The sequence below is a fragment of the Phaenicophaeus curvirostris genome, chromosome 1 (assembly GCF_032191515.1).
Source record: "Phaenicophaeus curvirostris isolate KB17595 chromosome 1, BPBGC_Pcur_1.0, whole genome shotgun sequence".
Classification (NCBI taxonomy): Eukaryota; Metazoa; Chordata; class Aves; order Cuculiformes; family Cuculidae; genus Phaenicophaeus; species Phaenicophaeus curvirostris.
This window is the reverse complement of record NC_091392.1, coordinates 37,727,665-37,750,180: the sequence shown is the minus strand read 5'-3', so window position 1 is coordinate 37,750,180 and position 22,516 is coordinate 37,727,665. Positions and strand designations below refer to the sequence as shown.

The 22,516-nt window shown below is 38.3% G+C and overlaps 2 protein-coding genes across 6 annotated transcripts in view; one reads left to right on the top strand and one right to left on the bottom strand.

Annotated features, from left to right (window-relative positions):
• Positions 1-3,551: 3,551 nt before the first annotated feature.
• On the bottom strand, positions 3,552-13,552 carry IKBIP (IKBKB interacting protein). 3 transcript variants are annotated; one of them, XM_069853174.1, is made up of 5 exons: positions 13,476-13,552; positions 11,791-11,934; positions 10,746-10,970; positions 8,968-9,085; positions 5,701-8,076 (listed from the first exon to the last, which is right to left on the bottom strand). In XM_069853174.1, the coding sequence occupies exons 3-5, from the start codon at positions 10,937-10,939 to the stop codon at positions 7,249-7,251; spliced, it is 1,140 nt and encodes a 379-aa protein (XP_069709275.1). In that variant the 5' UTR covers positions 10,940-10,970; positions 11,791-11,934; positions 13,476-13,552; the 3' UTR covers positions 5,701-7,248. The 3 variants fall into 3 exon arrangements, with proteins under 3 accessions (XP_069709287.1, XP_069709275.1, XP_069709280.1); XM_069853179.1 differs by lacking the exon at positions 13,476-13,552 and adding an exon at positions 13,068-13,143; XM_069853186.1 differs by lacking the exons at positions 5,701-8,076; positions 13,476-13,552 and adding an exon at positions 3,552-4,450 and having other exon boundaries at positions 11,791-11,930.
• Positions 13,553-14,857: 1,305 nt separating this feature from the next.
• Positions 14,858-22,516, top strand: part of APAF1 (apoptotic peptidase activating factor 1) — a 31,484-nt gene continuing 23,825 nt past the window's right edge. For all 3 annotated transcript variants that reach the window (XM_069853026.1, XM_069853033.1, XM_069853039.1), the window contains exons 1-7: positions 14,858-14,988; positions 16,491-16,632; positions 16,918-17,107; positions 18,389-18,586; positions 19,542-19,725; positions 21,667-21,779; positions 22,310-22,441. In XM_069853026.1, the coding sequence (XP_069709127.1) occupies positions 16,495-16,632; positions 16,918-17,107; positions 18,389-18,586; positions 19,542-19,725; positions 21,667-21,779; positions 22,310-22,441 (955 nt within the window). In that variant the 5' untranslated portion in view covers positions 14,858-14,988; positions 16,491-16,494. The remainder of the gene's footprint in view (positions 14,989-16,490; positions 16,633-16,917; positions 17,108-18,388; positions 18,587-19,541; positions 19,726-21,666; positions 21,780-22,309; positions 22,442-22,516) is intronic.

Genomic DNA, 22,516 nt, shown 5'->3' with positions numbered 1-22,516 from the left:
CAAGATCCGTGGATGTTTATGCTAGATAAGCAAGCTGAGCCTTATTTTGAACTTGTACCTTTCAAAATATGGAGTAAAATCTAAGCCTGCTCTTTCCCAGTCACCAGGACACTAAACACACTCATAGAGTGGCTGTTATCAACTGTTACACAGCAAAACCAAATTCCAGAAGTCTAAGTAAAACACTTCTAGAAGTGCTTCTGTGTTGGATTAAGTATACTTCATGATGGATGGATGTATGTCTTGTTCCCCACTGGGAGGCTTTGAAATTATTTGACAAATGATTAAATGTTCCTAAGAGCTTCCTTGGAGGAGAAAAGTAACTATGACTTGATCTTGTGTTAAGGGTTACTGATATTAAATCAGCTTTTAAAGTTAAATTTTGTGTTAGCGTTCAACTTGCTAGAGAAAGCAGCGTCACTTTTGTGTATGGGGTATCATAACTTCTTTAAAGGTGAGTTTTAACTCAGTAAGAGTTTCCCTTTCTGGAAAGCATCTCAAGTTTCTTTTAATACTGGGAAAGTGTTGTCAACTTTAATAGCTGACAGAAGAGTGAGACAAACGTGGCTTATACAGTGGGGTAGTCTGTCAAGTAATTCAGTGAGAAGCTAAGCTTCTGAAGACTCCTTATCGTACTATGTGTGGAGCAAAATGGTGATTTTTCCTCTAGAATTGTCACCTTTGTGTTGCTGTTTTAAATATGCAGGAAGTAATAAGAGAACCTTAAATCCATTTTCTTGCAGCTCAAGGGTAGATTCAAAACTATCTTAAAGATGTTCAGATAATCTTATCAAGGTAAATCTGAGATAAGACTGCAAGGGGCAGCTAGCTGTTCTCTGTTCTTTTTTGTAACTGGGAAAGGGAAAATAAGTACTTAGTACTGCATCCAGTGTTGTGTTTCAGAGGAAAACATGAGGTGGAGAGAATTGCCTTGCCGCAGCTGACTTCATTGACATTCAGTCATAGGCTTGTTTGGATGCTTTAACTTATGAAATGCTGTTGCTTAAAGGGTCACCCCCTGAAATTTAAATAGACTTCAGTGGGAAAACTGTAGCATAAAGATGCATTTAAAAGGTCAACTTTGTCATTGGTAATTGTACCTTATAGCATAATGTGTGGTTGTTTACTGGAAGTTAAGAAGATGGAGCAGGGGAACCACAGTGCTTCAGATGGACTTGTGTTTTTGTTGTAGGGGAAGTCCTGTATGGAAAAAAAAAGAGTCCATTTTGAGCCTAGTATAACTTCATTAACTCCAAAACAGTCACTAAACCCGAAAGAGCTTTATAAATGAGCTATGTATATGCTGCTTGTGTATTTTGTTCTGTGAAGGAGAAAACATGCTTTCTTGCTAATACTGGAACTGAGATCGGCTTTCTGGTTTAAAGCAAATAGTCTATATAAATTTGAAATACCAACTCCATTCACACCCTGTGTTTGTGTCAGATTGTACTACAGATCAAATGTGCTGGTACTTGCCGATACTTGCTGAAGTGCTTGTGGCATCTTAAAATAGGCTGTAATGATACAAACAATTGTAATTTACATTTCTACATAGAAATTATGTAGTTCACAATGAAAACAATAAACTTTCTGCGTTTTTGTAGCATATATGAGTATGTTGGATAGCTGAGTTTAATAGCTAGATGGCCTTGTTATGGGATATGATTTTTGGAACTTGAGTGATATGGCAGGAGGACTTTGCTAGCAGAAACTTCTTGACCTGGCTATTCCAGTGTCTAAAGGTAGTTTTTAACATGCTGGGATTACTTTACTTGTGTCATTTTTAAGTTCTGATCACTTAATGTTGTTGCTGTTTTGTTGTGTGAGCTTTTTTTGGGGGTTGGGCTTTTTTCTCGTGAGTTGCTGGCTGGGATATCGTAGAATCATAGAATGGTTGGGTTGGAAGGGATCTTAAAGATCCCTTGCCCCGCTGCCATGGGAAGGGACATGTCTCACTACATCAGGCTGCTCAAGGCTCCATCCAACCAAGGTTCCACAACTTCCCTGAGCAACCTGTGCCAGTGCCTTGCCACCCTCATCAGGAATTTTTTCCTAATGTCTAATCTAAGTCTTCCCCATTCAAATTTAAAGCCATTCCCCTTCATCTTATCACTACATGCCCTTGCAAAAAGTCCTTCCCCAGCTTTCTTGTAGGCCCCATTCAGGTACTGGGAGGCTGCTCTAAGTGATCTCCAGAGCCTTCTCTGGGCTAAGCAACACCAGCCTGTCCTCATAGGGGAGGTGCTCCTCTGGACCTGTTCCAACAGTTCCATATCTTTCTTATGTTGGGGATTCTAGAACTGGACACAGTAGTCCAGGTGGGGTCTCACGAGAGTAGAGTATAGGAGGAAAGACACCTCCCTTGACCTGCTGGCTGCAGTGCTTTTGATGCAGCCCAGGATACGGTTGGCCACCTCGGCTGCCAGCGCACATTGGCTCGTGATGAGCTTCTCACCAGCACCTCCAAGTCCTTCTCTGCAAGGCTGTTCTCAATTATGTTGTCCCCCAGCCTGTATTGAATCTGTGGATTGCCCTGACCCAGGTGTAGGACCTTGCATGTGGCCTTGTTGATCCTCATGAGTTCATGAGAATATAATCAGCCAGTTCTGTACCTGTATACCAAGTTAAAAGCAAAGATGTCCAGAGTATCACTACAGGTTTGGCTGCGTGGGATGGTGTGTTTTAAGTAGCATAGCCATATTTTCATTATTACCTGAATCCTGCAATGACTTAGAACTGTAGAGTATTGTTGAATGCTCCTAGAAATGAACTAAGGGGCTGCACTGAGGTGACACTGCCCACCGACAGCATGGAACCGCGGAGGCAAGGTTAGCAGTCTGCTTTAAATTTGTGAAAAACACCTCACTGCCTCATCTTTTCCAGCTTTGCCTCTGTCCTTATATGATTGTAATTAGCAAGCAACTTGTAGAACTTTCATTAACTTTTTAAGTACGAGAGAGGTGTGTGCTTGACCTGTGCAGGTTATGGGAGAATTACTGATCACTCACTTCTGAGGACAACACAGTGGGTGTGTAAACTTTAGATCCAGATTTTTCTTTATTTTTTTTCAAGTAAAATTTGCTTGTAGCAACAACATTACTAAAAGAATCATAATGCTTTCGACCTGCATTTCCTGGGAAGGGCGAGTAGTTTGTGTACATGTATCAATAAAGAGAAATTAATGGCTCTCTAACTTTTTTTTTTTTCAATTAACTTCCCATGGGAGCCACAAATGAGACTCCGTACTCAGCTTTTCACTGGTAAATGTGTTCTAAGAGTTGAGGTTACTCATTTGGGTGCTGGAAGTGAAATCAACACCCAAAGTGAAATCAAGTGAAATCTGTAACATGCTAAAGTTCAAAACTCATGGAGTGAATGTATTGAGACAAATATTAAATTGCTACTGTGGTTTGATCCCTACCTGGAAGCCACAATTTTCTTCTTTCCTTTGGAGGAGAAAAGGAAAGCTTAAGATCTGTCAGTTTTGGGTCCTGCTTTCTTTATGAACACAAATTCTAAAGGTAGGAACAACACTTCATGGTTTAACGCCATTGTATTTTACAAAATAAGTGATTTAATTGAACAAGCTTCTAAATGAAGCCTTTAAATATCGTCTTTTGTCTTAATACTACACATGATGGAGTTGTCACTCCTCAAATGCTACTATTCTTTAGGCAGTGATATTTCAGAGTGATCAGTTCATGTCTGAAATCTTCGTTAATTCATCCTTCATGTCTTTGATCCCAGTTTGAACTCTTGTTAGATTGGCCAGTTTCTCATTCAGCAAAGCAATTTCCTTTTCCCGTCGCAGAACGTCCTCTACCAATCTTCCTATTCTCAGTGTTAGGTCACTTACTAATGGCTCCAAGGTGGCAAAATCCTTTTTCAGTTTGTACATCTTGGGTTTTACATCATTTGCAAATGTAACTGTCTTCAGAACTTTTGCTCTGTCACTTTCAAGATTCAAAAGTCTATCCGAATGCTTGTTAAAATCACTCTTTAACTCCGATAATGCTGTCTTAATTTGCTCAATTTTTTTTGCATTACTGGATGCCAAGTTCTGTAGTTCTGTACTTCGGTCAATGCTACTGGTTAGCAGGTCACCTATATTTTTTACTGTCTTCTTTTCACCTTTTTCTACTTTATCTTCTAGTGTTTGCAAAGAATCTGTCAGTGCGGTCATATCCGAGACTAGGCCTGAAATGCGCCTTATGTCAGTTTTTACTGTCACAATTGTCAAACTCATTTTTTTTGTTACAGAAGCCGCATTCTGTTCAACACTTGAAACTGCATGAATAAGTGTTGTTAAATTCTTCTGCAGTTCTTCTTGGTTTTTAATTAAGCTGCTAGACCATGTTTTCATTGTATAAATATCTTCTTGCAGATGTTTAATATGAGAAATTGTTTGAGGATCTTCTAGCTGTTCCATTAAGTTCCAAGTCTTTTCACACTGGAGGAATACAAATAAAAATAATCGACAAGATTTCTAGCTTAACAACTCATTTCAAAATTAAACCTATGCTGTAATGAAACATTTTACTATTTTGATACCAAAACTGAGCATAAACCTTGTCTCTGGAAACAAAAATCTGCTGCAACATAACCAAAAATTTTATTTTTTCCTTTCAGTACATGTATATTCAAGTTTTACTACTCTTTGTATTAGAACAAAAATTACAGGAAGGTGCTGTCTGAGTTTTCAGCATCACCTCTGAAAATACAAGTCATCAAGCACAAATTTCTGATTTATAGATTTTTTTGTATCAAGCCTATAACCAGCATGCTCCAGGAAGACACATAAAAGATATTCAGAAACACTTTTAAAAGATGCCTGCTTTAAAATTCTATCATCCAAAAATCATGGACTATAATTAACTGCTATGTTTTTACTTTGGCAATCATAATATGTAATTTGAACATGACATTCACAGAAGAAAAAGCGCAAGGAACGATGCGTGTCTCCCTTTTGTTTCAACAGCCACCAAATTACTTCACAGGAAAAAAATTAACAGCCTGCTTCAATAAAAGCTACGTTAATGAGGGATCATTCATGCTACTGTTGGAGTTATGCTAAATTTGCTAGTTCACTTCTTGGTTTCTTAAAACAATTGTTTCTTGGTTTTCAAATTTGAGAGGAAGAAAGGAAAATATCCAAGTGATACTATCCTGTTCAGTCCCCAATAAGTCAGTGTGGAACTTGGGGAGTGAGGGAGGTACAAATGGGCAAGCTGAAACGCATTCTAAGAGGCTGCAATTAGTTTCAAGTTACAAAATCTTTTACTGATACTAGTAGTAAAAACATCACCAAAGAAACAAATATCTTTAACTTTTTGATTGTGTTGGTCAGTCCTCATTAGCGCAGAACTGTTTGCTTAAAAACAAAATACCAGAATTCAGACTGTGGGGAGTTGTGCTTATTTCCCAGTTAATGCCCTCAAAGGATCAGGATTTCCTATTCAATGTCATGGTCATTCAGCTTTCAAGGGAGTTGAGGTTGATGAAAGACATTAAATTGGGGCACATACCACTCACTGGTAATTTAGCCGCCCTTCCCCCAAAACATATGATGTAGAGAAGCATTGGAATATACTTGTGAAAAGTATTTAAAAACATTTCCACACAGAACAGTATTTCTTAATGGAACACTGCACACTAGAGTATTTATTCCATACCCTTTCTAGAAAAGCAATTGATTTTGAATTAGTTTATGCACCAGGACAGGGCAATTCACTACAATATATTTTTATTGAATATGACTGTAAACAGATACAAATCTATACATAAGTATGAAATGGAAAGACTTTGTAACGTTGAGAAACGCTGGCTTAATAGTCTCTTGAACATACAGCATTAACTGTTCAGTGAAGAGTGCAGTAGAGTTCTAAATAAATGAATGTACAAAACCAGAATAGCAACTTCTTGGGCTCAGGTGCTGTGGTTCATACTCTCTACTATGCAATCTCTTTTCCTGAGTTCAGAAATCAAGAATTGGAAATTATCAAGACATAAGTCTGTAAACACATTTATGATGGTCCCAAGATCCAAATTTCAATGAACAGCTACCAGGTCTATTAGGTAGCACTACATCCTGTGTAAGCAGATCTATTAAATCTCTGGATAAATTAGATATTCCCTGCCCCTACGAACATAACTCCGTGGCACTCGCTAATTGCTTTTGCAGCTCTTTGTTTTCCAAAGATCAGTGAACCGTGTCAATGACACTGTTATTTTTTTTTCCCTTTGCAATGCAAAGCAATGCCAGACATGTCCTGTAATGCTTAACAGAGAACATTCGACAGAAGAAAAGGTTAAAATTTGTTTCTAACACCACCATAACAAGTAAATAAAACCAAACTACAAAAAATCTGCTAAACTAATGCAGTGACTGGTCACATCAAATCTGCAAATTAAATGATGGAAGAGCCTAACAGGAATATCTCTTATTAAGAACTTGAGTCTCTGTAGTCCAATGACTTCAAGGGCAGAACAAAACTACGTCAGTGATTTTAGAAAGCTTGGAAAGGCTGGAAATAAGGTCTGAGGTGGCTGTTTGCATGGGCTCAAAGAAATAAAAGATGTCAGCAGCTGCTGTGAAACCCCCTCCATATAAAAGTACAAAAAGTGGGTTCAAGTACAAAAATACAAAAAAGAATGTGCTCAGTAAGGGGTACCTCACTAGTGTTTTCTGTTGTATCTAAGTATCAGTTATTAAATGTGTATTTAGTGCCTGTCTGCACATAATACAATATGTAGATCACAGTAATAACTTTGACATTGAGAAGTCTGTATCTTAAGCACAAAACCATTACGGTATGTAATACATTAAAGCGAGGTACATGCATATCTGCTTACAGATATGAAAATTACTGTTCACTGTGTTACAAGTCTGTGGAATACAAAAAGTAAAAATATAAAAAACAACATAGTAAATACTAAACATAAATTTTAATCTGATGTCTCAGAGTTTGTTTTTTTCCTTAAATCTAAATACTTCATTTCAAATTCCACTTTAATAAAAATGATCTTTTAATAAATAAGCTGAAAATAATCCTTAATTTAAGAAAACACTCCTTGCATCTTCCACCACAGTATATCTTGCTCTCTACACCTCTTTATCATGTTTGCCTTTCGATCTGATCCAATGCGTATTTACATTGATGACAGTATTTCAGCTAACCTTAACAATGTTGGAATCATCATTTTTTACCATAAAGTGCTCTTTCATCAATGAAAACCCCAAGTCCAAATTCACTTATCCCCATTCTGGTCATTTTTGAAGTTACAGCTTTCTAAAGTTATTTCTTTTGCTTCTGAAGATGCTTTTATGTCAGGCACTACTTCTAAAACCACTATTTCATTTTGCACTCTCAGTAGGCTGTCATTGTACTGTACGCCTTCAAGAACCTTTTGCATCGCCACTGTATCAGAAACAGTTTTCAACATATTATTTTCCACAGCATATAGCTGTGTTGTCAAGTCCTCTATCTTTTTCTCCATACTTAGCAACTCACTTGATAGTCTAAGAATTGAGTGAATAGCATTTTCAATTGTTGGCAAGTGTGTCTTGCACTCCTCAATTTTAGGTTCATAGTTCACAATTTTCTGATTGAGGTCTGTGTCCTTGGCTACCAGACTATTCTTTTCTTTTTCTAGCTTTTCAACTGCCTTTGCGTGCAACTCCAACTTTTGTTCAACTCCAGAGAATTCATCATCTTCTTGTCTTTTTAGTGTTCTAATATTTCTGGCTGTGCTGTCTTCCAAATCTCTTACTCTTTCTGAAAGGGATTTAATTCTTTGGTCAACTTCATTAATTTGGGAAGTAACTTCTGCATGTATGAACTTTGCTTCAGATTTTAAACCAGTAGTGTTTGTGTTCATTTCATCCAAGCTTCTTCTCCAGGAATCTCTAACATTTTCGAAATTCTCATTAATGCTCTGCATCTTTATAGAGAGAGTCTGTTCGTTGTACTGAATATTATTTATGATGTTATGAAGAGAAGATATTTCCTGCTCAAACTCAGGCATCACAGAGATGGATGAAGCAGCTTCTTGCAGGGTGCTTTGAGAAGACTCAAGCTGCATTTGTAACACAAAACAATATCTATGTCTACTTAACGAAATTAAGAATAGAAAACCATTTGCATTCATTTAACAGAGATTAAAGTCCCTTAGAAGCCGCTTTACTGTTACAAGCTCCCATATGATTTGTTTGCATGCTTTGTCTTTAAAATACTATTGATTAACTTAGCATGAAAATGTCACGGAAAGGGGTATGTTTGTTGTTGAATTTCTACAGAACACACCGTTTTCTTTGTTGTTAATCCCTTATTTTCCATGGTAGTTTTTGGGGTTTTTTTTTTGTAAAATACATCACATTACCTAAATCCCATGCAACATCCTGCAAGCTGAAGTGTAGTATAAAAATATCCAAATTATATCATGTATAAGTTACATCATTATGAGATCAGTGCTAAACCAACATCACTGGCATAAGCCATACTGTGCCCTCATCATTATCTGTATGATATAGGTGATAACTCGTCAGCCAGCCCATGGTTTTTACAGTAATGTCAAGCACAGATAAGAAAATAAAAGAGCAATGAAAAAAACACTGCGATCATTGCATTACATGTTTCTTATTAGAACAATTCTATTACATAAAAATGCCTGTAAATTTTTTTTTTCAAAATAACGTGTATTAGATTATACACAGAACAGTACTGGTAGAATGAAGTATGTGTATAAATAAGTTTCCTAAAAAATTGTTTAGTGTCTAAAAAATAATACTAAGACACGACAACTACATTCACATACTTGAACAATGGTATAGATTGGCACATTCTCCAAATGTCTATTCACAGGCAAGTAGAACACATAATGAAAATTCATTTCAAAACATAATTACAACAAAGTAAAACAACAGCGAATGTTTGCCAGAGATGATCCAATTAAGATGTTAATAATTACCTTTTCAGAAATTAAGTTAACTTTATTTTCCACATCCATGAATTTTTCAGCTTCTTGCTGTAAGAAATTGTACTTTTTTTCCATATCAGCGAATTGACCTGACTGCTGAAAGAGTAACCTGCAAATTGCAAATAAATTAATAGTAAACATAACTACATAGTTAGCATATATATTAGCATATATTAAGTGCTCTAGGACCCAGCAATTTGTTACTGCAGGGTTTGTGCTTACAGATTTTGCTAGATCAATACATGAGAGTAAAAGATATTGGGGTTTAAAGAAGTTGGTCTGTCTTCATATGGAAGTTACCTTTCAATAGAGGTGGAAAACCAGGGAAACATCCATAAGTGTGTTTCATTTTTACACAGTATGTCATTCAAACAGGAAAAAATGTCCAATAAGAAGACTACTGACATGGAGAGGCTATTACATCACTTCACAGGTAAGACAATGGGTAGTATTTATAAATAAGATACAACCAGTGGATATAAAACACAAAAAAATAATTTGGACTTTCTGGCAAAGCATCAAAAAAATCATGCATAGAAGCCTTTGGATTAAGTAAGGCACGTTAACTCTAATGCTGTTTAATTGTAACCACCCGAAAACATATGGTGCAGCTTTGTGGTAAAGCTTGTATAGCTGTTCTCGTGATGATGCTAGCTCTGAGCAGACAGTAGAGAACTCAATCCTGTAATTTATATACATACAATATTCACTTATTGTGAACTTGGGTGCTTGAAGCTGTAAGCTCTTTGTCCAGTTAAAATGGAAATGAGAAAACTAAGCAAAAAAACCCTGGATTTTGCTTAATATTTATTAATCCCAAAACAAGGTTTATTGTAAACTATTCACAAGTCCTCTCAGTAATAAGGACAATTCTATCTAGAACAACAGAGTTTATTTTAAATACTTGTGCTTTCAGAAATTGATAATTATTAGTATACTGCATAACAATTAGAAGTTTGAGAAGAATGACAATAATTTAGGCAGATTATATTAGGCAAAAAAGCTCAAATGCTAGCTGCAGATAGATAAATGCAAACCAGATATAAACAGATATACATAAAATGGCATGCAGAAGGCTCCCCAATCATTTTGTTCTACTAAGCTGTTCCACTTCTCAAAGATTTAGATAACCTAGGTGATACGAAAATAAGAACAAATTTTACCTAAAATTTCAGTCTGATATCTAGAGTGTAATATTCTGGACAAATTTCTTGCACTAAAGTTCTGAGAATTTCATCATATCATTTCTGCATGAAGCTCAGTTTCTGACAAAACTAAGGCACTGATGCCACTAAGATATTCTAAGATATCTTTTCAAAGGTACTTGATCTTTACTAGAAGACTCCACCTGATGAACAGTTTAGGACACTGCTGAGCAAATTATTTACGGAAAACTCTACTTTGCTTCTACTGTTGATTTATTATTTACCTGCCAAATGAGCCTTGTTGTATTTATTGTCAGATTAAGTTGCTCTTCACAGTTAGATGTAGTCTCCCAAAGCAGGTATTTAAAATTCATGAGCAAGGCACCTTTTAAACTTTCAACATGATAGAAGGGATCAAGCTTCTGCAACTCCTCACTGTACACTAATGTTTCCACACTTGTGAATGCTGCTATTCTTTTCTTGACCCTTCTATAGCTTTAACAAGTTTGTATAGTAGTTTAACCCAAACACTATATTTGACTGTAACTAATCATATTACCCATGATTGAACACGGTATGGACTACTAAAGAAAACATTGAAATCCACTTTAGAGGGTTACCTACCAGGCCAGCACCAGGCACACGGCAAGGGAAATTATGTTCAAGGTTGTCCGTGAGTCCATCCAAAAGGAACTCTGATTATTGCAGATCCTGGCACTTGCCAGCTTCCCACAATTACTGTGCTTCTCAACATTTTGTGAACCTTCATTGGTCTTGAATAAAGAAACATCTTTTTTCCTATGTTTAACTTCAGACATTTTGTGTTTTTAAAAAGCAGAAGCAAAAGAGCTAGGGAAAAAAGAAACGAACAAAATAGACTAGTTACTTCTAAGCATCTCCAAATATAACCTTTTGCCCTTTGGTTACATAAATACACCCTGGAAATGTTTCTTTCACTATTTACTGTGTTTTCTAGTTAAGTGTCACAATACATTCATAACACTTCCTAAAAATTGTTTAATACTCTAGAGCACAACTTTCATATTTTCTCAAACTGACATGATTTTTAAATCTTTTCCTAATTTCACCTTACAGAAATGTTCCAACAGTGGTACAACAAGCCATTTTGAAGATATATTTAAAAATCACAAGGATTGAAAACATTAAGATTTCTTATAATAGTTGACTACTGTCACAATTTTATTAGCAATTTACTTACAGATTTATGAAAAAATATTACATACTCCATATTAAAGGGGAAAGTGAATTTTCTCATTTTAAAAAATGGGATGTCAAATCAAGATTTAATTTAGAAATATTTCTATTGTAATTATTTCATGTCATCTGTAAAACCACTGACATCAGTTAACAGAAAGCCAGTAATAGCAACATACAAAAAAAATAACAAAATAATGCATCTAGATAAAAGAAAAGCTGTAATTTCCTCTTAGCTAAAATTAATGTTCCAATACATTCAGGCAATGTGAATATCCAATTTTGAAAAGCACAAAAGCTCATACTCTAACCAGCCAAGTGGAAGTACAGAGTTGAATTTTTAAGCCTAAAATCTTCCAGTATATTGCTCAGAACAGAACAGATCCAGTTGGTTTGGCACAGATTCAGACAAAAATGTTGTGCTTCTTTCTACTTTGCTCTCATGAGACCTCACCTGGAGTGCTGCATTCAGTTCTAGAGTCGTCAGCACAGGAAGGACCTGGGTCTTAGAGTGAGTCCAGAGGAGGACCACGAAGATGATCCAGGGCTGAAGCACCTCCCATACGAGGACAGGCTGAGAGAGTTGGGCTTGTTTAGCCTAGAGAAGAGAAAGGTCCGAGGAGACCTTATAGCAGCCTTCCAGTACTTAAAGGGGGTCTACAGGAAAGCTGGGGAGGGGCTCTTTGTTAGGGAGTGCAGTGACAGGATGAGAGGTAATGGCTTTAAGCTAAAAGGAGGATAGATTTAGATTAGATATTAGGAAGAAATTATTTACTGTGGGGGCAGTGAGGCACTGGTTCCCCAGGGAAGTTGTGGATGCCCCAATCCCTCAGGTGTTCATGGCCAGGTTAGATGAGGTTTTGAGCAATCTGACCTAGTACAAAGTGTCCCTGCCCATGGCAGGGGGCTTGGAACTGGAGGATCTTTAAGGTCCCTTCCAAAACAAACCATTCTATGATTTCATGATCTTTAAGGTCCCTTCCAACCCAAATTATTCTACGATTCCATGATCTTTAAGGTCCCTTCCAACCCAAACTATTCTACGATTCCATGATCTTTACGGTCCCTTCCAACCCAAACCATTCTACGATTCTATGATCATTAAGGTCCCTTCCAACCCAAACTATTCTACGATTCTATGATCTTTAAGGTCCCTTCCAACCCAAATTATTCTACGATTCCATGATCTTTAAGGTCCCTTCCAACCCAAATTATTCTACGATTCCATGATCTTTAAGGTCCCTTCCAACCCAAACCATTCTACAATTCCATGATCTTTAAGGTCCCTTCCAACCCAAACCATTCTACGATTCCATGATCTTTAAGGTCCCTTCCAACCCAAACCATTCTACGATTCCATGATCTTCAAGGTCCCTTCCAACCCAAACCATTCTACAATTCCATGATCTTCAAGGTCCCTTCCAACCCAAACCATTCTACGATTCCATGATCTTTAAGGTCCCTTCCAACCCAAACCATTCTACGATTCCATGATCTTCAAGGTCCCTTCCAACCCAAACCATTCTACAATTCCATGATCTTCAAGGTCCCTTCCAACCCAAACCATTCTACGATTCCATGATCTTTAAGGTCCCTTCCAACCCAAACCATTCTACGATTCCATGATCTTTAAGGTCCCTTCCAACCCATTCTATGATTCCTGGATCACTTTACAGTACTGCAGTCAGTCACATGTCAAAATATAAGTATTTAAATATTAGATGCACTTACGTATATGTAAAAGGCACTGTTTAAAGCCTAAATCTGTCACAAGGTACGAAGCTTAGAGCCGTTCACGAGTCACAGCTCTAGGATGCACCTGGGAGGCTGAAGCATGCAGGGAAGAACCCACCTCTTGCTCTCCCCCCAAAGCTGCAAAACGCTTTTTTGCAACTTTAAAAGCACCTTCGGGAGGGAGAGCCCGTATTAGTAAAGTTACAGTAACAAAAAGAGAGCTTGAAGAGGGACAACTCTAGCTGCCGGCAGGGACGAGCCGCGGCTCCCGCGGGGACGCTCGGAGCCTGCCGGCCCCTCGGGGCACAGCGGGCCCCTCCGCACCCCCAGTGCCCCGGGGTGGGGGGCCCAGCTCGCCCCGCTGTCCCGGGAGAGACCCCCGGGCTCACCGGCCCCTCGGCTCACCGGCCGCCGCCGCCACGTCAGCCGCGCTCCCGCCGAGGCCCCGCGAGACCAGGGCGGGAATGGGAGGAGGGGGGGGCGGTGCCTTCCCCGCCCGGCACGGAAGGAGGAAGCGGCGGGTGACGGGGTGGCGGCGGCTGCTGCTCCTGGTCCTCCTCGTCTCTCCGGGTGAGGCTCCGCTTTCTCTCTGGGTCCCCGTGCGGCGTGTCCGGGTGCGAGGGAGCCCTTTGTCTCCTCTCGTTTGCGCGGCCGCTTTGTTTTCGCCTTTCCCTCACGCCTCGCTCGGCCGGTTGTGCTGGGAAGCAGCAAAGCTGGTGGAGGGGCTGGAGAACAAGCCTTGGGAGGAGCGGCTGAGGGAGTTGGGGGTGTTGAACCTCGAGAAAAGGAGGCTGAGGGGAGACCTTGTCGCTCTCTACAGCTCCCTGCAAGGAGGTTGTGGAGAGGTGGATGTTGGTCCCTTCTCCCCAGTGGCAGGGGACAGGACGAGAGGGAATGGCCTCAGGCTGCGCCAGGGGGGCAAATTGAGGTGCAAATTGAGCATGGTGAAAAATTTCCTCCCTGGAAGGGTTCTCAGGCTGCCCGGGGAGGCGTTGAGTCCCCATCGCTGGAGGTGTTAAAAAGACAAGTGGATGAGGTGCTCAGGGATACAGTTTAATAGCAGACAGGTATGCGTGGGTTTGGTGATCTCAATGGTCTTTTCCCACCCAGTGATTCTATGATTATTAGGGTTTTTTTTTTAAACCTGGATTTTTTTATACCTGAGAGCTTTCACATACCTTTTTTTTGTATCAGAAACAGCGTGACCAGCAGGTCCAGGGAGGTTATTCTCCCTCTGTACTCGGAACTGGTGAGACTGCTCCTCAAATCCTGTGTTCAGTTCTGGGCCCCTCACCACAAGAAGGATGTTGAGGCTCTGGAGCGAGTCCAGAGAAGAGCAACAAAGCTGGTGAGGGGGCTGGAGAGCAGGTCTTATGAGGAACGGCTGAGGGAGCTGGGGTTGTTTAGCCTGGAGAAGAGGAGGCTGAGGGAAGACCTCATTGCTATCTACAACTACCTGAAAGGAGGTTGTAGAGAGGAGGGTGCTGGCCTCTTCTCCCAAGTGACAGGGGACAGGACAAGAGGGAATGGCCTCAAGCTCCACCAGGGGAGGTTTAGGCTGGACATTAGGAAAAAATTCTTCACAGAAAGGGTCATTGGGCACTGGAACAGGCTGCCCAGGGAGGTGGTTGAGTCACCTTCCCTGGAGGTGTTTAAGGCACGGGTGGACGAGGTGCTAAGGGGCATGGTTTAGTGTTTGATGGGAATGGTTGGACTCGATGATCCGGTGGGTCTCTTCCAACCTGGTTATTCTATGATTCTATGAAGTGGTGCGGTGGGAAGACTTCCCTAACCACTTAATTTTCGGTGAAAACAGGTAGTTCTGTCAGTCCGGTGGAAGAGGAGCTCCATCACTGGCCTGTCCGGAGGCAGCTGCTTTACATCTCCCAGGCTTCTGGAGGAGGGAGCGAAGGAAAAGGTGAGCAGTTCAGCAGGCCCTGTGGAGGACCTTGGAGTTGCCTTGAAACCTTTGATCCTTGTGCAGGAGTGGGATCAGAGAAATCAAAATCAGGTTGGATGGGGCTCTAAGCAACCTGATCTTGCTGAGGATGTCCCTGCTGTCTGCTGGGGGCTTGGACTAGGTGACTTTCATGGTCCCTTCCAACCCAAACTGTTCTGTGATAGGAATGGTTGGACTCGATCCGGTGGTTCTCTTCCAACCTGGTTATTCTATGATTCTATGTGATTCTATGACTCTATGATGATTTTGACCATTACGAACTCTTGAGTTAGCTGATTGGTACTGAGATACCTTTTCATGGTAGACAGTAGCTTTCACCTTATATTGTCTTCAGGCTAATTTTTTTTTAATGACATAGAAGGAGAATGCAAATTTATAGTTGTATATCAGATGCTGACAAAGGAAGGTCTACCTCAGTTGTTGGCAGTGTTGGTTGCTGCATCTTTGATCATGGGTCCAGATCTGAGTGAACTTGTATGGAGTCTTGAACTTTGAGACAGCATTGAGTTTCTCTCATGGGATTTGGTACACAGGGATTTTATTTTGTGTCATAGTTCTACCCAGTGTTGTCAGCCATGAGGCCAGTCCTTTTTCTCATCCTATTATCCCAATCACATGATCCAAAGAGTTAAAAAATTTGGGGATGTAGTGGGTGGAGTGAAGACCTTTTCATAGAGACGTTTGGCAAGTTCCTAGTGTATGTGCAGCTCACACAGGCTGTGTTTCTTTAGTCCTATGGGTGTCCATAAACACAAATACATAGAAAGGTGGAAAATTACTTCCATTTGTTTTCTTTTTTTTTTTCAGAATTAGCAGTACGTATTTGCTTTTTTAATGAAAAATTCGGTTTACATAGTAAGCACAAAAGTTTTACCGTGGGTCTAATTAATTGTTAAGGATTGAAATTCTTTTTACACTTGCTGTATGTGCCTCCAAGTGATACAATCACAGAAATACTGTAGTCAAATTAATTATAATAATGCTAAGCTGGATGTTTTTATTAAATATAATAGTATATGGCATCTAAACAATATTTCAAGAATACTGTTCATATTCACAGTAGCTTGTGAACTATTATAACTCAATTCTTAATATGCCTTTTTTACCCTGTTGAAAAGGAATATTAGATTTCCCTAGTGTTTTCTTGATGCTACTGTGCTGTCCAGCCAAGCTAGGCTAGTGAGTCATAAACAGTATAATTAAATTAATATAACAGTAGTATGAAAGTCTCTTTATCAAGACAGAAAGTAAAAAGAAGTTTTTGTCTTTCTGCAGTTTGTAGTATGAACTTGCCCCAAGATCCGATGATTCACTGCATTTTCCACTAATGCAGCTACTCTGCTACTTTTTCTGAATTTAAAACCAAAATTCATTAGCTCTTTGAAAATTTTTTTACTTGTATGTTATGTTCTGGTTCCAACTTGACTTTTATTTTTCTCCCTCTCTTTTTCACACTGGAGAAATATGGATGTCAAGAGTAGAAACTATTTACTTATGAATCGCCAAGCACTGGAAAAGGACATCAAGACCTCTTATATTATGGATCATATGATTTCTGACGAAGTACTAACATTACAGGAGGAGGAGAAAGTGAGACAACAGGTGGAATTGTCTCTTACTGTTACTTATCTTTCTAGTCTATTCACATGTTTTTACCATCCTTTTTAAAAATAGTAATTTCTGTCTATCTCATTTCTGGATTCAGTAAATTCTTAAGTGTGTACCTAGCATGCGGTTTTTATTGCGCTTCGTAAGGGTACGTTAATGGCTTGATCAAGTTCGAGGCTTTTTCTGTAACTATAAACGATCTAGAGTTGACAGAATGATAGATAAGATTTATAAGGCCTTTTAGTTTTGTATAACATCTCTTTTAATGTGTTTTTCTAGAGTACACAGAGGGAGCGAGCAGCTATGCTAATAAACATTATCCTTACAAAGGATAATAATTCGTACAGATCCTTTTATAATGCACTACTTCATGAAGGGTACAGAGATCTTGCTGCGCTTCTTCAGGACGGCATACCTGCCATCTCCTCCAGAAATGGGAAGAGTTCAGTGGATGGAATGACTTCATTTGGTCAGTGTAACTACAGCAATCCCTGGGCTTGAAAGTAAAGACAAGTTGCCTTTTTTATTCCTTACTAAGTGACTATCTGTAATACTTATTCCGATGAAAGAGGAGTAGATGGTGCATTGACTTGGTAGTGTGGTAGTCAGTATTTCTGTATTTAATATATCAGGAGAGTTTCAACAGTTAGGACTTTTGTAGGTCATCTCAAAAATGTTTATATTAAGTCATGTTTATTTTAAAAGATGGTAATCATGAAGCTCTCAGTGTTTTCTCCATTTGTAACGTTTTTGCTGTATGTGGAAAACCTCTTTATTTCTATACATTAAAGAATTAGAATCTAACATAAAAAGTTATAGCCTCCAAAATTCTGATATTTATCTTAAAGGGTAATCTATAGTCTCTCAGCCTATGTGCCAATAGCTGATCTAGTTAATAATAATAGATTGCTTAATTCTCTCCACCAGATCTTTCAGTTACACTACACAAGTTCCTAACTTTTACCTAACTTGTCATCAGTATAATCTTTGATTAACATGAAATAAATAAGTAATTTCTAATGGGAAGAACTTTCAAACTATGGGACTTTCAAACTATGTCTGACTACCTGCCAGATTTATTGGTGCTCTACATTTTAAGTGTCATAAACATGGGGAATTTTGATTACCTTAGTAAGATTTCCCAAAGCTTATTGGAATAATATTGCACTGCATATGGCCACTTTGTGGCCAGCAGTGGACAGATAAAGTGCACATTTCCTTTCTTGCTGTGTTTTACCTGCTCTACTGCAAGTTGTGCTATATTAGCTTAAATCACAGGAAGTCTTGCCTGGACCATGGTGCCGTGCTGTTAACTGCAAAGCAAAAGCCTTGTATAGCTCGCTTTATTTTCTGCTGTATCCATTGGGTGGTAACTTATGGCTTAAGAAAGTGACTTGGTAGTTGTCTGTAGTAATGTTGAGCTCCTGCATTTGACGCAGTTTCTACTTGAGCTGTTAATTATGTTTTCACTTCTGCGGATTGATGTAACTAGCTTGCATAAAATGTAGTTATTAATTGGAATACTAATTTAGGTGGGAGACTAGTTACCTGTTAAGTAATTTATTTCTTAAAAAAGTAGTATTTTCAATATTTGGTGTTGTGAGCCCGGTGGGTTTTAGAGCATTTGTATGGGACACAAGGAGTGTGGGCAAAATTGCTAATTGTTTGGGGTGAAGAGTTATTTGGTTTGAAGAGGCACCACACTTTGAAATTACTTCTAATTTGCCTCTTTTTTTGTTTTTAACTTTAGTTAAGACAGTTCTCTGCGAAGGAGGTGTGCCACAGAGACCAGTTGTGTTTGTCACTCGACCAAAACTGGTAGATGCTATTAAGCAGAAACTGCGCTGCTTGGGGAGCGATCCAGGCTGGATCACAGTTTATGGAATGGCGGGTTGTGGGAAGACTGTTTTAACAGCAGAAGCTTTGAGGGATCATCAGCTTTTGGAAGGTACTTTTAGAAAAATGTCTGTATTTTTATACAAGTTACTACTGGTACGCACATCTTGGACATATATGACAAAGCATCTTATGCCATCCTGAAAGTAATTTAGAATTTTGGTTTCTAAATTCCTTAGGTGCTTCTGAAATATTTGTTTGCAGTGTACAGCCTTCATAACCATTTAGGGCTCTAGGACCACTAAATATTTTACTAATTTTTGGGAAAAGATTATGAACAGCTTTTCACCTTGGATTCTACTTTGGTTTATCACAGTAGATTTGTCCTTAATTCACTTGAAATTTTTATTTCTGTTAGTGCAAAATAATCATACTTAGTTTGTATTCCTTTAGGGCATTTCTTGTTAAGTCCTCAGATTCTTCCCCTTGCTATGTGAGTTTAAAAAGTCTTGCTTTAAGTTTTGCATGTATTTTAATAATGACAAGCATTTGAGGAGCAATTACCCTTCAGCTTAAAAGAGATCATAAGTGAAATTATTGAATTATTTCCTGAATTATTGAATTTTTTGAATTATTGAATATTGAATTATTTCCTGCCCCACCCCTGCCAACACACTTGGAGGTGAAAATGGGACCCAGGCATTAGAAAACATGATGTAGGGACAAACTAAAGCATCCTATGCTGCAGCTGACTTTTCATCCTGGACTCTGTACTCCTACAGCAGTACAGGGTGAAAAAATTTAAACACTAAGTCAGACCAGCAGGAAGGTAAATGCAGAAGGGGCTGTCAAGGAACAGGCAGGAAGGCCTGAAGGGGAGGGATGACGGCATCAGTTCTAGCATAAATTCTCTGTGGGAGTTTGCCCTACACAGCCTATTGCTTTAAAAATAAAAAGTAGTGTTCTTGTAGAACCATCCTTCTGTATTAATGGCAGAGTTGCAAGGTTAGCTTGCAGTATTTCTGATTCTAAATGTATAGCGTTATTAATACTGCTTCCCTTGTTAGATTACTTTCCAGGAGGAGTTCACTGGATCTCTGTTGGAAAACAGGACAAAGCAGGGCTCCTGATAAAACTTCAGAATCTCTGTAGTAGATTAGAACATGACTCTACTCTTTCACAAAGACCACCACTTAACGTTGAGGAGGCTAAAGATCGTCTTCGTTTGCTGATGCTGCGCAAATATCCCAGGTACTGTCAGTTAAATGAAACGTTATTCTTTCAACAGATAAAACTCGGCAGATTAACTTTGGTCTAACCGTCTAAGGTGTCTTTGTTGTGGTTACATGTCTGTGTTGTTTGTTGGTTTTTTTTAAACCAACTAACTATTACATTTTTTTACTTCCCCTTTTTTACTGTAGATAATTAGGAGGTGTAATTCAAGGTGAAGCAGATGATACTTCTAGAATTGCAATTTTTTTGTAGGGTTTCCTGTTAAAATTTTATAAATTACTGACTTGCATATGATAAAAGAATAAGTGAGTTCAGAGAACTGTACAAAAGCTGAAGGGTAGATAGATGCTAGAAGCAGATGTATAATGTACATAGTATAACTCTGCCCCTGTTTAGTTGTTTGGTTTTTTTATAGAGTAACTGAAGGGGCGCATTATATGATTGTGCTGGATACGAATATGTTTAGTAGGCTAATAAGGCTTCTGCTAACAAAATATGTTAACCAGCTATGCAGGAGTCACATTCACTTGTATAATTATTAGTCATTAAATAATGAAGTTTGGGAATGAACAGTTGAAAATAAGAATTGCTCTAACTCTCAGTGTTCTCGTATACGTAGAATGCTTCACTGATGTGTGAGGATCAACAGCAGAATTAAGCAGAATTAAGCATCCTGTGATTGTTATCACAGTGTTTTGGGTTTTTTTTTAATAAACCTAATTAGGTATTAAGATTTGTTGATTAGGTTGGGGAAGAATGTCACTGGTACCAAAAGACTGGAGGGACTTGGAATTTTTTGGGTGGATTAAAAACATAAAATCAGTCAGTAATTCATGCTGCCCAGCATATTTCCAAGTGTGAAGGTACCGCAAAATTAGTAATTTATAGCTATGATAACGTTATTGTGATTTATAAAAAAAGTGTTAATAGAGGAGTGGTATAAAAGTGAGATATGGGCATGCAAGACTTGATGCAGCTTTGAAAATGTGGTACGATGTGTATGCGCCTGTTTATGAAGGATAAAATCCTTACAAATAAGCCTCAGTGGTGTGAGCTGAAGGAAAACGCAGAAGTCTTTGTGCTTCATTGGGGACTGGCCAGTTTAACTAATGAGTAGTGTAGCTGAAACTGCCATCCCTTTAAAAAAAAAAAAAAAAAATGACAGTGAATGTGAACAATTTGCAGGATTGAGTTTCAATAACTTTCTTTCCTCCATAAAAGATGCAGAATGCAAATAACTGGTATTTTTCTTCTTCCCAGACAATCTTCTTGATGTCTTGCTCCAACCTTTTTAAAACAGTTCTCGGTGACAACTTTGTCAGATACAGGCAGGTGTAGGGAAATCTGCTACACCTTATTCTGGTGAGATTCCATGTAGTAACCTGCAAATGTGGCTAGTCATAGGATTTGAATATGCAGTCACTATAAAGTATTATTTACCTAAAAAAATCATCAGCATCCAAGACAATTCCTTCACAAAAGGATTAGTCTCTGTAGCTTTCGGAAGGTACGAGAGTGAAACTGAAAATTGTTGAAAAAGAAACTGAAATCGTTTGTCCCATAAAGCTTATCACTAGCTTGTGTCAAGCAGAGTTGTTATCTAGTCCTATGCAACTTTTTTCTTCGTTTATGAAATCTGATGACTTGAAAAGCAGAGTAAATATTTCTATTTTTTCTGGCATCTACTAATGGAAATATTTCTTAAAACTTTATTGTATGGGCTTCAGTTGCAGCTATAAAGCAATAAATGGTAAAACTTCTTTTTTTTTTTTTAGATACTTGCATTCAGCTTTCTTACACAATGTTTAATGCCCTCATAGGATACTTTATGTATTAATATAAAAAATTATGCAGAGATATGTTGTAAATTCTGAAAATGTTCTTTTATTTTTAAAATGCAATACTGTATTTTAGTACTAATAGTTGATCTGAAATCTGCAATATTTCTTCTTCTACCAGATCTCTTTTGATCCTGGATGACATTTGGGATTCCTGGGTATTAAAAGCATTTGATAATCAATGTCAGGTTCTTATCACCAGTAGAGACAGAAGCGTAACAGATGCCGTAGCTGGTAAGGAGCAATTTCCTGCCTTGCATCACAGATAGTGTATGTGTTTGTATGCAATTTGTTCTTGTGAACTTTGAAAAGAATCTGATCCAGTCCACGTCTATCAGCTTGTGCATAAGTGGCAAAGTTTTACAATTCTGCTTTGTAGCACTTTATGCTCTTTGTGAAATAAATGTTATATGTTATACTTAAAGGTACATGTCTACATTGAAGAGTGCAATTATTCTCAACAGGATAAATTAACTTCTGTGAAACTGCTGCTGTTAGACTGATTAAATATACAGTATTAAGCAGGTGCTGTTACAACACGCCCATAGTTCAGCTGTAATTATTACAGTCTAGTTTCTCCACCTTCTAATGCAAACTTCATTCTGATAAATAGAATTTATACTCTTCTTAATACTAAGCCTATAAAATACTATGCACCGAATCATGAGTCTTATCCTTTGCTTCAGATTTTGCTTGGAGAATACTCTCAATTTTCATGAATTTTTTACATTCTTTTTTTTTTTTCCCTGTGTTTCTGTGTCTAGGCAATAAATATGAGGTTCGTGTGGAAAGTGGACTAGCACATGAGAAAGGATTGGAGATTTTATCCCTATTTGTGAATATGAAAATATCAGAACTGCCAGAACAAGCTAACTGCCTTGTAAGAGAATGCAAAGGTATACTTGCCACTCTCTAACATACTGTTTAACACTGAATGTACTTTTTTTATTTCTAGATTTTGACTTACAGAT

Bases quoted from the DNA above. Each gene is read 5' to 3' on its own strand.
- IKBIP (XM_069853174.1), bottom strand. From the start codon at position 10,939: ATGTCTGAAGTTAAACATAGGAAAAAAGATGTTTCTTTATTCAAGACC. The intron at 9,086-10,745 runs GTAGGTAACCCT...TGCAATTTGCAG, and splicing joins GTGTGCCTGGTGCTGGCCTG to GTTACTCTTTCAGCAGTCAG. The intron at 8,077-8,967 runs GTAATTATTAAC...TTACAAATGCAG, and splicing joins TTAACTTAATTTCTGAAAAG to CTTGAGTCTTCTCAAAGCAC.